Raw genomic sequence first — 14,735 nt, forward strand, 5'->3', positions numbered from 1 at the left:
ATCCTAGCATTAGAATCACTGGTTCAAAAGGAAGTTCCAATTTTAGTTTTTTGAGGGAGTTCCATACTGTTTTCCACAGTGGCTGCACCAGTCTGCATTCCCACCAACAGTGCAGTAGGGTTGCTGTTTCTTCACATCCTCGCCAGCACTTGTTGTTTGTTGATTTGTTGGTGATGGCCATTCTGACAGGTGTGAGGTGGTATCTCATTGTGGTTTTTATTTGCATCTCTCCGATGGCTAGTGATGTTGAGCATTCTTTCATGTGTCTATGGATCCTCTGTGTACCCTCCTTGGAGAGGTGTTTGTTCAGGCCCTTGGCCCATTTTTTAATTGGGTTGTCTGTCTTCTTGGTGTTGAGATGTGTAAGTTCTTTGTATATTTTGGAGATCAATCCCTTGTCTGAGGTATCATTGGCAAATATGTTTTCCCATATGGTTTGTTTCCTTTTCATCTTGCTAATGTTTCTTTTGTGGCGCAGAAACTCTTTAGTTTGATGTAGTCCCATTTGTTTATTCTTTATTTCTCTTGCCTTAGGAGATGTATCGGTGAAAATATTGCTTCGTGGGATATCTGAAATTTTTCTGCCTATGTTTTCCTCTAGGACTTTTATGGTGTCACAGCTTACATTTAAGTCTTTGATCCATCTTGAGTTTATTCTCATATGTGGTGTAAGTTGGTGGCCTAGTTTCATTTTTTTGCACATCCCTGTCCAGTTCTCTCAGTACCGTTTGTTGAAGAGGCTCTTCTCACTCCATTTTATGCTTCTTCCCCCTTTGTCAAATATTAGTTGACCATATAGACCTGGGTTTATTTCTGGGCTCTCTATTCTGTTCCATTGATCTATATGTCTGTTCTTATGCTAATACGAGACTATTTTGATCACAGTGGCTTTGTAGTATAGTTTGATGTCTGGCCAATATGCCCAAATTTTATTTTATTTTTTTACCTTTAGTAAAACAATCTTTTTTTTTTAATGTGTTTTATTGATTATAATATTACATTTGTGCCAATTTCCCTTCCCTCTGCTCCCCTCCACCCGGTGGCCCCCCTCCCTCCAGTTGTCCCCCCCTTTTAGATCATGTCCATTAGTTGTGCATACAGTTCTTCTCAACCTCTCTTCGTCTATTCCATTCCCTCCTACCATGATCCTTAATTCCTATATCATCTCCCTCCCTCTCCCCATTCCCCCTCCCTGTTGACCTCCCCTCAATATGTTCCCCGTACCTATAGTTCTTTTTCCACTCTCGTTGCCTGTTTAGTTTGCCTTTGTTTCAATTCCCTAGCTTCTGTTGTTTCTTGTGATGCAGTTTTCATTTTAGATTTCATTGTCTTGATCCTCCTTTTTCTAAACCAGTCCCTTTAACATCTCATATAACAGTGGTTTGGATCTAATGAACTCTTTCAGTTTTATTTTGTCCTGGAAACACTTTCTCTGTCCTTCTGTTCTGAATGACAATTTCGCTGGATAGAGTATTTGTGGTTGTAGGTTTTTGCTTTTCATTACTTTGAATATTTCTTGCCAGTCCCTTCTTGCCTGCAGGGTCTCCCTTGAGAAGTCAGCTGATAGTCTAATTGGGACCCCTTTGTACATAATTCTTTTCTTCTCTCTTGCTGCTTTTAAGATTCTCTCTTTATCTTTAATTTTTGACATTTTGATTATAATGTGTCTTGGAGTGGTTCTCCCTGGGTCCAGTTTTTTTGGAACTCTCTGTGCTTCCTGGACCTGTAAGTCTATTCCCTTCCCCAAGTCTGGGAAGTTCTCCTTTATTATATTTTCACTCAATTTTTCAAGTTCTAGTTCATCTTCCTCATTCTCTGGCAAACCAATGATTCTTATGTTGGGCCTTTTATAGCTGTCCCAGAGGTTTCTGATCCTCTCATCGTTGCTTCCCATTTCCTCTCTCTGCATTGGTTGACTGCTTGTTCCTTCTCCATATTCCAGTTTGTTGAAATGAACTCTGGATTTTTTTTCCTCACCATCTGTCTCGTATGTGGTTTTGTTCCTTTCGTTATGAGTGTTTTTCGCTTCTTTCTCATCTTTTTCCAGATCTTTTGTGAATTCTGTAAGCCACCTGATAACAATGGCCCAGAACTGAGCCTCTGACAGGTTTCTTATCTGTTCATCTGTCAGGTTCTCCATCTGTTGCCTGGTGAGCTGTGCCACCGGGATTTCTATAGTTGTCTGCCTCATTTTGACAGATGCGTTTTGTTTTCTTGGGCCGGCTGTAGGGGGCAGTGCCTGTGTACGCGTCACAATCCAGCGACCGGCGCCTGTCCGCGACCTATTTCGCAGCCCTGTGGCGCTTTCTTTGGGGGCGGGGGTCCAAGATGGATTCACACAGTTATTCCGCTAGGAGACCGGGATCCGTCCTCCCGCCCCCCTGGGCCTCACTGTTCAAGGCGATGTGGTGGCTGCTTTCCCCAGCGTTGGGGTCGTGAGCTGCCGGGGGTTCGACTGCAGCCGGGGTTGTTCTCCCCGCCGCTGTCCCAGGTGCGACCGCAAACAGCGCCGCCCCCTTTCGCTCTTACCTGCCCAAAGGGCGCCGCTGGTTTATAACTTCATATGTTGGGCTTCCGTGTAGTTTTATTTTCTGGAATTTCTAGTTATCCTTTGTTTTGAAGTAGTTGTGTTCCTCTCTAGTTGTAGAGGGAGACCTAGCGCGTCCGTCTAAGCCTCCATCTTGGCCGGAAGTCCCCCAAATTTTATTTACCACAGTTTCGTTAAATAACACTGGTTCCCCAACAGCACAGTTCAAGTTTCAGTTACTATAATATATATTAACTGTGAATAATTGCATAAAATACAAACTTCTGTGTCACCTCTTCAGTCTGCAGAGCACTACGTAAACAACAGGTCTGCATCATAATCATAATCATATTATTTTCTAAGTCTCTCAGTGATTGGGTCACTGTGCATCTGTTATTCTTTACACCCCCGGACAGCAAGTGTTTAGTTGTGTTGGTACCTAGCTCCCAGTGATAAAACCATGTAATATATTACAGAAATGGATTATTTAAAGAGAGACTTGGTCAGCAAAGATGAATTACTAGAAGTTACGTTGAATGTCATTAGAAAGACTTGAAAATGAAAACAGCAAAGTGAAGCTGTGACAAAACCTAGGCCTATACCAAGTTATGGTACAAAGGATATGGAAAAAATTTAAATATAATAATTAAGGTTGCTTCAACATCTTATATTTTAAATTGCACAGGAAATAGAAAGATCCTTATGGTTTAAATGATGGAAAATATACTTCTGCTTTGGCTTGAAGACTTTAAATAAAAATCCTCTATCACTTTGACTAACATTCAGACCAAAGTATTGAAGTTAGCACCTCATGGAAAGATACAGTGTGGATTTCTGATCAAGATGGTGGCATAGGTAAATACGGCTTGCTTCCTTACACATCCACACCAAAATTACAGCTAAATTCCAGAACACTCATCACTCAGAACCGTCAGAAATCAAGTTGTATGGAAGTCTGACAAATACGGAGCTAAAGAAACCACATCCATCCAGACTGGTGGGAGATGCAGAGATACGAAACAAGTTGGTCCAATCCCCATGTGAAGTTGATAAAAATTCAGAAGAGATACCTCAGAAGCGAGAGGTCCCAGCCCCACACCAGGCACTTCAGCCCAGGGTTCCAGTGCCAGGAAGATATGCCTCCATAACATTACTGGCTGTAAAAACAGCAGGGTTTGAGTTGGTGAAAGGAACTCTGCTGATTCCCAAGCAGTGCCTCTTAAAAGGCCCACACACAGACTTACTCAGACTCACTTCCTCTGAGCTCCAGCACTGAGGTAGCAGCTTGAAAGGAACCAATGGCATATGGAGGGGAATTAAAGTGTCTGGCATCAGGGTGAGAGCTGTGGAACAGCTTTCTCCAAGACAGAATGGTGGGCAGAGGCCATTGTTCCTTTTATGAGCCCTCTCCCCACAGAGCCACAGAGCTGGGAGATGTGGGGGGAGCACATCAGAGACTGTTAACCTGGCTTACATGGTTTGCACCATCCTGGAGAAACCTTAATGCTCCCCCCTACCTAGCTTACAGCCTACCGAAGCTATTAACAGTGCCTTTTTCATATGAATGGCTACTCTCATCTCAGGCTTCATATCTACCAAAATCTTCTCAAGCAACAACCAGCCTCAGTGAGCCACCATACCTCTGGCTTAGTAACCCTAGACCCAGCACTATCAGCAGCCAGCTTTGGATCACAGTTTGGCTTCACCTGGGAACCTCTAAGCCCAGCACAAATAGCAGCCACCTGCATATTGCTTTGTAGTTCATGCTGGGTGACTCCAGACAAAACATAGGTGGGTGCTGACCCTGGCCTACACCACCCAGGAAACCCCAGAGCCTGTGCACCCAGTGGACAGCCACAGACCACATTGTAACACCACCACCCAGCCCCTGCACAGCTGATCCTCCACAGAGGGTGAAGGTTGGTGGCCAGGGGTCACAGTCAGTCCTTGCAGCTGACTGGCCTGGCTAAATCCCTCCCATTGACCTGCCAACAGCAATCAAGGCTCAACTATAAGAGAAGGGTGTACCCAGCCCACAAAAAGGGCACACCTCAAGTACCCAGCTTGGTTGATAGGGGAGGCTATGACACTGGACCCTACAGGACATCTGCTACATTAGGCAACACTACCAAGATGGAATCATAGCAGCTCTACCAAAAACATAGAAACAAACACAGGGAGGCTGCCAAAATGAGGACACAAAGAAACATGGCCCATATGAAAGAACAGATCAAAACTCCAGAGACAGAACTAAACAAAATGGAGATGAACAATTTATCAGATGCAGAGTTCAAAACACTGGTTATAAGGATGCTTAAGGAGCTTAGTGGATACCTTAACAGGCTAAAAAAGACCCAGACAGAGATGAAGGATCTACTAATGGAAATAAAGAACAATTTACAGGGAATCAGTAGTAGAATGGATGAAGCCAAGAATCAAAGCAATGATATGGAACAAGAATAAAGAAAAAAAGATAGTGTAAGGAGCCTCTTCAAAAGTGAAAAGCATAACAATATTTGCATCATGGGGATGCCAGAAGGAGAAGAGAAAGAGCAAGAAATTAGAAATTTGAAAAAATAATGAAAGAAAACTCTTCCTAATATGGTGAAGGAAATAGACATGCAGGTCCAGGAAGCACAGAGAGTCCCAAACAAGATGGATGCAAAGAGGCCCATACCAAGACACATAATGATTAAAATACCAGAGTTTAATGTAAAGAGAATCTTAAAAGCAGCAAGAGAAAAGCAATTAGTTAGCTACAAGGGAATTCCCATAGGACTGTCAGCTGATTTCTCAAAAGAAACTTTGCAGGCAAGAAATATTGAAAGTCATGAGAAGCAGGGACCTACAGCCAAGATTACTCTACCCAACAAAGATATCATTTAGAATCGAAGGGTAGACAGAGAACTTCCCAGACAAGAAAAAACTAAAGGAGTTTATCAGCTCCAAATCATTATTATATGAAATGTTAAAGGGAGTTATTTAAGAAAAAGATCAAGACTTCCGGCCAAGATGAAGGCTTAGACTGACACGCTCAGTTTCCCTCTACAACTAGAAAGGAATACAACTACTTCAAAACAAAAGATAACTAGGGGGGGAGGGGGAGGTGCTGGGTGGCGGGGAGCAAAGGGGAAAAAAATTGGAACTACTGTAACAATATAATCAATAAAATATACTTAAAAAAAAAAAAGATAACTAGAAATTCCAGAAAATAAAACTACACGGAAGCCCAATGTATGAAGTTATAAACCAGTGGTGCTCCTCGGACAGGTAGGAAGAGCAAAAGTGGGTGGTGCTGTTTCCGGTAGCACCAGGGACAGCGGCAGGGAGAGTAATCCTGGCTGTAGTCGAGCCCCAGCAGCTCGTGACCCCAATGCTGGGAAAAGCAGCCACAGCATTGCCTCAGACGGTGAGGCCCAGAGTGAGGGAGGACAGATCCTGGTCTCCCAGCGGAGAATAACTGCAGGAATCCATCTTGGACCCCCGCCCCCACACAAAGGGCCACAGCACTGCAAAAATGTTGCGGATCTCCGCCGGTCACTGGGTAGTGACGACAAAGCACTGCAGCGCTGCAAAATAGGTTTCGGATCGCCGCTGCTCGCTGGGTAGTGATGACAGGGCCACAGTGCGGCGAAAAAGGTTGCGGATTGCTGCCAGTCGCTGGGTTGTGATGAGTACACAGGCTCCGTCCCCTTCAGCCGGCCCAAGAAGCAAAGCAAAACACAAATCTGTCAAAATGAGGCAGATAACTGTAGAAATCCCGGTGACACAGCTCACCAGGCAACAGATGAAGAATCTGACAGATGAACAAATAAGAAACCTGTCAGAGGCTCAGTTCACAGCTATTGTTATAAGGTGGCTTACAGAATTAGCAAAAGATTTGGAAAAAGACAAGAAAGGATTGAGAACCACTCATACTGAAAAGAACAAAAACACATACAAGGCAACTGGTGAGGAAATAAAACCCAGAGGTCAAATCAACAAACTGGAACATAGGGAAGGAACAAACAGCCAACCAGTGCAGAAAGAGGAAACAAAAAGCAAGGAATGTGAGGAGAGGATCAGAAACCTCTGGGACAGCTATAAGAGATGGAACATACGAATTATAGGATTGCCAGAGGGCAAAGAAGAAGAACTAGAAATTGAAAAATTAAGTGAAATTATAATAAAGCAGAACTTCCCAAACTTGGGGAAGGAAATAGACTTCCAGGTCCAGGAAGCACAGAGAGTTCCAGAAAAACTGGACCCAGGGAGAACCACTCCAAGACACATTATAATCAAATTGTCAAAAGTTAAAGATAAAGAGAGAATCTTAAAAGCAGCAAGAGAGAACAAAAGAATCATGTACAAAGGGGTCCCAATTAGACTATCAGTGGATTTCTCAAAAGAAACTCTGCAGGCAAGAAGGGACTGGCAAGAAATATTCAAAGTAATGAAAAGCAAAAACCTACAGCCACGAATACTCTTATCCAGCGAAACTGTCATTCAGAATAGAAGGGCAGAGAAAGTGCTTCCAGGACAAAGGAAAACTAAAGGAATGCATTAGATCCAAACCACTATTATATGAGATGTTAAAGGGACTGGTTTAGAAAAAGGAGGATCAAAACTTTGAACATTAAAATGAAAACTGAATCACAAGAACCAACAACAGAAACTAGGGAATTGAAACAAAGGCAAACTAAATAGGCAACGAGAGTGGAAAAAGAACTATAGGTATAGGGAACATATTGGGGGGAGGTCAGCAGGGAGGGGTAGAGGGAGCGGGAGGGAGATGGTACAGGAATTAAGAAGCATAGTAGGAAGGAATGGAGGAGACAGGAAGAGGTTGAGAAGAACTATATGCACAACCAATGGAAATGGACAAAAAGGGGGGGACAACTGGAGGGAGGGGGGCCACCGGGTGGAGGGGAGCAGAGTGAAGGAAAATTGGGACAACTGTAACAGTATAATCAATAAAACATTAAAAAAAGAAAAGAAAAAGATTAACACTATGAACAATAAAGTGGGAGTAAATACATACCTATCAATAATTGAATCTAAAAAAGCAGACTAATCAAACAAAAAGAACAGAGACAGAATCAGGGATACAGAGAGTGTTTTGATGGGTGCCAGATGGAAGGGGGTGTGGGGGAATGGGTAAAGAGGTGAGGGTATTAAGAACTACATAATGGTAGTCACAGAATAGTCGTGGGTTGTATAGTACAAGAAATGGGGAAGCCAAAGAACTTACACACATTACCTAAAGATATGAACAAAGAAGTGGAGATTGTATGAGGGAGTGGGGGTGCTGGGTTGGAGGGCAAAAAGGGAAAAATTGGGACAACTTTAAGAGCTTAATAAAATACACGAAATCTAAAGAATGACAACGGGCAAAGGTAAAAATAAAATATACGAGGTCTGTCTGGTAAATGTCCAGCCATTGTTAATATAACGAGAATGGTTTGCACGACATTGATGTAATCTGTCAGCCAAAGAGAGTGCACTGGAATGCACATGTGTGAACTATGACGACTTCACTGTACTAGTCAGTGGGGGAGATAGATGCAGTTGAGTGAGCATTTGTACTGTATGGCCATTGCATTCAAAATGAGTGAGTAGAGCAGTGAATCTGCGTCAGATTTTGCACTAAGCTTGAACAGTCCTCTGCGGAAACTACTTGGATGGTTCAGAAGGCCATAGCTATGGACAACTGGTGAGTGGCAGCTTCATCAAGACAATGTGCCTGCTCATGCATCATGTCTCGTGTAGAGTTTTTTTGGCAAAACATCAAATCACTCAGGTGACTCAGCCCCCTGACAGCCCAGATTTGGTGCCCTGCAGAATCAGACTTTTTCCAAAAGTAAAATCACCTTTGGAGGGGAAGAGATTTCAGACCATCGATAAGTTTCAGGAAAATACAGTGGGGCAGCTGATGGTGATTGGGAGAACTGTAAGGTTCCAAGGTGCCTACTTTGAACAGACCGAGTATCATCCTGTGTACAGTGTTTCTTGTATCTTGCATCTTCTTCAAAAAATGTCTATTTTTTAATATTACGTGGATGGATACTTTCTGGACAGACTTCCTTATTTTAAAGAAAAAAACAGTAATTACAAGGAGATTGAAGAACTTAGCTGCCAATAAAAGATGGTGTCATCATCTCAGAAGTCATCATGAATTCACCAATGTTAGGTTATCTGGGGAAGCTGCTAGTGTGGATAGGAATGCTGCTGAGAAATTTGTACCCAGATTTCAAAGATCAGTTAAGGAGGATGTTTTGATTGTCAGGGACTGCAGCCCCATCAAGAATTTATACAACAAAAGGTGTAAGGTCATGAAGTGGTCATAAGGGAGATAGATATATGAACTTGTTTATTAGGAGTCAACACAGAGTGACTAAAACCTCTGCTTATCTGGCCAGTTTTTTGTGGAAAAGGAATTAGGGGGTCAAGAAAATATAAATGTGGTTGCCTAAGTACAGGAGGCAGAAGTCCTATCAGACAAGGATTTCACCTTAGTGCTTATGGATTTGGGGGCATATATCATCCTTAGTTTAGAAAATGACATTTTGCCAGGGAGAGAGAAGCTTACAAACAGTTATTCTACCCCTTGCCTTCTAAAACTTAGGTTTAATATATTTGGAAGTTAAATGAATATCATACATTGTTTCAGAATAGAATGACAAGAAATAAAACTTTAAGAAACAGTGAAAATTTACATCCTATGAATCTGGGTTTTGCATTCTCCTACATTGCCTCAGCTCTTTTTTTGTAATGGGTATCTATTTACTTTTCTAAAAATTTTGAGGGGCAGGCAGGAATTAGCAATGATAGTTTTTTCTGATTATTTTGTAGCCTTGTTTATAACAGAATTTGAAATGTGTAAAAATAAATTCAAGTAATCAGGAATTACATTGTCTAAAGAAACACTTCCAAGTTAAAAATTGGACACCTATATTTATAGCTTGAAAAACTTGAATTCATAATTCATAGTTTGAATTACTTGTAGGAAATGTAATTTGCAATTACTTGGTTAGCTTTTTGATGAAAATGGAAGTTAAGAAATTTTGTTTACTTTTTTAAAGTATATTTTATTGATTATGTTGTTACAGTAGTCCCAATTTTTTTCCTGTTGCTCCCCTCCACCCAGTAACCCCCTTCCCTCCAGCAATCCCACCCACTTTAGTTCCTGTCCACGGTTGTGCATACAAGTTCTTTGGCTTCACCCTTTTCTTTATTATTCTTTTCTTCCCCAGGTCTGTTTTTTAAACCACTTATGCTTCTTAATCGCTGCACCATTTACCCATTTCTCCCCCTTCCTCCTCCCAGCTGATAATCCTCCAAAAAATCCCTGCACCTATGATTCTGTTCCTGTTCTGGTTGTTTGCTTAGTTTGTTTTTGTCTTTATTTTTTAGATTCAGTTGTTGATAGTTCTGAGTTTGTTGTCATTTTAATGTTCATAATTTTGATCTTCTTTTTCTTAAGTAAGTCCCTTTAACATTTCATATAATAACAGCTTGGTGATGATGAACTCCTTTAGCCTTACCTTGTCTGGGAAGCACTTCATCTGCCCTTCCATTCTAAGTGATAGCTTTGCTGGATAGAGTAATCTTGGTTGTAGGTCCTTGCTTTTCATCACTTTGAATATATCCTGTCAGTCCCTTCTTGCCTGCAAAGTTTCTTTTGAGAAATCAGCTGATAGTCTTATAGGCACCTCTTTGTAGGTAACTCTCTGCTTTTCTCTTACTGCGTTTAAGATTCTCTCTTTATCTTGAACATTTGGCATTTTAATTACGATGTGTCTTGGTGTGGTCCTCTTTGGGTCTAGCTTGTTCGGGACTCTGTGCTTCTTAGACTTATATGTCTATTTCCTTCGCCAAATTTGGGAAGTTTTCCTTCATTATTTTTTTACATAAGCTTTCAATTTCTTGCTCTTCCTCTTCTCTTTCTGGCACCCCTATGGTTCGGATGCTGGCACGTTTAAAGTTGTCCCAGAGGTTCCTAAGCCTCTCCTGATTTTTTTCAATTCTTGTTTCCTCATTCCATACTGGTTGACTGTTGTTTTCTTCCTTATGTTCCAAATCATTGATTTGAACCTCAGTTTCCTTCCCTTCATCATTGGTTTTGTGTGGATTTTCCTTCGTTTCATTTAGCGTAGCCTTCACTTCTTTCCTTATGCATTTGGCATACTTAAGCATATCTGTCAAGCCTGTGAGCATCTTTATCACCAGTGTTTAGAATCTACATCTGTTAGGTTGGCTATCTCCTTGTTGCTTAGTTCTCCCACTGGAACCTTGATCCGTTCCCTCTTTTGGGTCATGCTTCTCTGTCTCCTCAACTTGACAGGCTCCTGTGTTTGTTTGCCTCTGTGTCTTAGGTAGAGCTGTGGCACCTGTTAGATTGTAAGAGGTGAAGCCTTAGGTATTCGTCAGTACAGGGAGACCCATTTCACCATGTTGTGGCGCTATATGTGGGGAGGGGTCTGAGAGAGAACAATGCCACTTGCTAAGCACTCGCTCTTTTTCCAGGCACTTCTCCCACTTCCTGTATAGGACCAGTGCCGCTCTAGTTGTTGCCCTGGCCATCGTTCCCAGAGTGGATGGGTCTGCGGACGTTCTAGGACCATGGGGGCCCTTTAAACAAGTGGACTCTACTGAGAGACTAGCAGTTTCTTCCACTGCCCCAGCCCCCACTGGTTTGCACAGTCAGAAGCAGTGGGGCTTTATTTTCCCCAGTGCTGGAACCGTGAGCTGTGTGGTCTGGAATGGTACTGGGAGCGCTCCCCAGGTATTCCTCCCTAGTTTTTAAAACATGTGACTGTGCTTTCTGCTGGCCTGCCGCTGCCACCACTGCTGCTGCCACACCGCGTCCCCTCCGCCCTGGCTCTGACCCTCCTACCTGCCTGGATGAGTATTTCTTCTTTATATCTTTGTTTGTTGGACTTCATGCAGCTCGATTTTCTGGAACTTCTGGTTGTTTCTGGTTGTTTCTAGTTTTGAGGTAGTTGTATTCCTTCTTAGTTGTGGAGGGAGACGCAGCATGTCTGTTTAGGCCTCCGTATTGGCCGCAAGTCCAGTTTTGTTCACTTTTGCATTAGCTTAATAATTTATTACCTTTTTACGTATAAGAGTAATATATGTTTACTATAGAAGACATAAAGCAGCATAGACTATTTTAAAAGTCATTGTCATCTGGAGTTTTGTGAGCTACTGGTCATCGGTGTGTCCTCATGGTTGTTTTTAGCCCCTTGGTGCTGCTCTAATAGTTGGTGTCCTGTTCTGATTAGTAATAGCTGATGCTGTAGTGGCTGATAAATGTGAAATCCAACTATTTGGGAGTCATTAATGTTAAAAATTCTGATAACTAGAAGTTATTTTTTCTATATATCACAACATTTCCCCCCCTCCCTTAACATATCATGAACATTTTGCCTATGGAAACAAAATAGATTATTTTATTCTTTTGTGAATTGCCCACTTATAGGCTTTGCTCTTCTTTGGTTGGCTTTTCATCATTTATTAAAATTTGTAGTTACTTCTTATTTGTCTCTAGAAACTTCTGCACATATACCTCATATCAGAAACAGAAAAAAGAAAAAACCTATGCCTTTTTTACTTGTTAGTAGGAAAACATACTCCTGCTTTTGTGAGTGAGGAGTAAGATAAACTTTAGGTAAGTGATCTGATTTAAATGCACTTCTTGGATCAGGAAGTCAGGAAGGTGCCTGACAGACTAGACAAAAGCACAATACTTTTGGTACTGATGACTGGTGTTGGGCATTCCCAAAACATAGCTGCCACAAGTACCGAGATGATACCAGTACAATTTATCAGGCTTGGTGTTGCAACTCCACTGCATTCAGTGCCAGGCAAGGATCTAAGACTTACTGAAATTTAAGTAAATATTTCCAAGGTCCAGGTAAGATTTTAAAAAATCACTTAGATTTTAAGGTCAGAGAAGCTTCATGATTTGACTCTAAGATGTGGGTGCAGCAATAAGTTGATGAATGTTCATGTGTACCAGCAGCCCTTTTGGAGAAGAATAAGATCCAGTGAAGGTATGGCCCTGTGAAGTCTAATCTCTTTCAACTGATTTATTATGAATAACTCGAAGCGTTTTACTCTTATAGCTGTCTCAGAGTTCATATTCATACCCAGTTTGGATTCCAGTGGTCCTTGGTAAATTGGGTTAGGTGGGGAATATTTGTCCAAGTAAGGTCAGATTAAAGAAGAATATGATACTCATGGCTTCTACATCTTGATGTGTTCAAAAAAATCAAAGTGGTAAAGAAGCATTTCTTTACCACTTGATTGCCAAATTGAATTTAACAGCTGGCTGGTCTACTTTTCTATTTTAGTGCTTACCTGAACTGGTAGTTCCAGCTCAAGATTGGTTATTCCAACTGTTTGTACTATAGAGGCCTGAGTCACTGTAGTTTGGATCATCAACATTTTTTCTCATTAGTCCTATGTTTGTGCATATCTTATTGGCACAGTGTAATACACTAAACTATATAATGTTTATGTGGCTTTATCTGCCTGATCAGACTGAAAGCAACTTAAGAATAAATACTGATGTTTACTGTTTTTAACACCAAAGTGAGTAGCACAAGGACTTGAACCTAACAAGTTTAAAAATTGATGGTTGCCTTTCAGAATCTTGTTATTCATTTATAAACATGCCAGTTTAACAGCAACAGAGTGGATCTAGGAAATTGAGTAGTGAGTCTCATGGCTGACAACCTGCTTCAAAGTGTGGCCTGGCACAACTTCAGATCTGTCATGTAACTCATCAAAGTCAATCTTGCCCTTGTGTAGAACCATACTAAATATGTAATTATCCTTTAACACTTTTTTTTCCTCTTTTTTTTTTCGCTGTCTGAAAAGCCTCTTTAGTTTTAATTGTTGTATTTACTTTTATACAAAAAGTTTCTGGGCCTAGGGATTGATGTTACCACCAACTTCCACAAGATGGCAGACCAAACACTTTTTTTCATGTTGCTAGGTTTCAAACAATTTTTAACACACCTTACCTAGGCTATTATTGTTAAAAAAAATTTTTTTTCCTGCTTTTTCTTTAGGTGGGCGGTATCAAACCGAGAAATGCTTATAGCCCAAAACAGCTCCTTGGAATTTAAGCTACATAGACTGTATTTTATTAGCTTGCTAATGGGTGGAACTACAAATCAGCGAGAGGCATTGCAATATGCTAAAAACTTTCAGCCATTTGCCCTAAATCATCAAAAAGGTAAGTCTTGAGTCACATGTTTTTTTAAATGTATTTCATTTTATTCTTTGATTATATTTTATTGATTATGGTATTATAGTTGTCTTTCTCCACCCTGCTACCCCACACTTCCTCACGCAATCCCCACACCATTGTTCATGTCCCGAGGTCCTGTGTATAAGTTCTTTGGCTACCAATTTCTTATACAGTACTTTATATCCCCATGGCTATTCTGTAACTACATGTCTGTTCTGCCTGGTGCTACCCTGCATGAGCTATAAAGCAATCTGAGATGGCTGCTCCTTGTGCTGGGCTTGGAGATTCTCAGATGAAGCTAAGCTGTGAATCTAGGCTGGCTGCTGCTAGTGCTGGGCCTGGGGCCACTTAGTGAGAGGTACAAGGGGCTGGGGGCTCACTGAGGCTGGCTGTTGCTTGTTTGAGGAGATTTAGGAAGTTGTAAAGCCTGAGCCAAGACCAGCCATTCATATGGAAAAGTCACTGTTAACAGTTTGAGTGTGCTGGTAGGTTGTGTGGGATGGCATCTCAGGGGATCTCCAGGGCAGGGCAAACAGTGTTAGCCGGGTTGATGGAGTCTCAGATATGGCACCTGTCTGCTGACTCTGTGGCTTTGTGGGGGAAATGTTCAAAAAAGGGATAGTGGCCTCTGCCTACCTTTCTGTCTGGGAGAAAAATCCCCCAGCATCTCACCTAGATGCCAAACACTTCAGTTCTTCCCTCTGTGCCACTGATGCCTTCAAGCTCCCACCCTGGTGCTATAGCTCAGAAAGAATGAGTCTGAGGAAATTCGTGTGTGGGTTCTTTAAGAGGAACTGCTTGGGACTTAAGCAGTTTCTTCGACTGACTCAGTTACTCTGGGTTTTTGCTGCTGGGAGTAGTGGGGACTTATCTTCCTGGCACTGGAACCCTGGGTTGGGGTGCCTGGTGTGGGGCTGGAACCCCTTGCTCCCGATACAGCCCTTCAGAATTTTTATTTATCACATGTGA

The 14,735-nt window shown here is 41.8% G+C and overlaps 1 protein-coding gene across 1 annotated transcript in view; it reads left to right on the forward strand.

Annotated features, from left to right (window-relative positions):
- The window catches only part of RMND5A (required for meiotic nuclear division 5 homolog A), an 84,181-nt gene that overhangs the window by 61,437 nt on the left and 8,009 nt on the right, over positions 1-14,735 (forward strand). The window contains exon 5 of the mRNA XM_090281694.1: positions 13,585-13,751. Coding sequence (XP_090137820.1) covers positions 13,585-13,751 — 167 coding nt within the window. The remainder of the gene's footprint in view (positions 1-13,584; positions 13,752-14,735) is intronic.

Source organism: Furipterus horrens, unplaced genomic scaffold (genome assembly GCF_987537825.1).
Source record: "Furipterus horrens unplaced genomic scaffold, mFurHor1.1.pri manual_scaffold_6, whole genome shotgun sequence".
NCBI lineage: Eukaryota > Metazoa > Chordata > Mammalia > Chiroptera > Furipteridae > Furipterus > Furipterus horrens.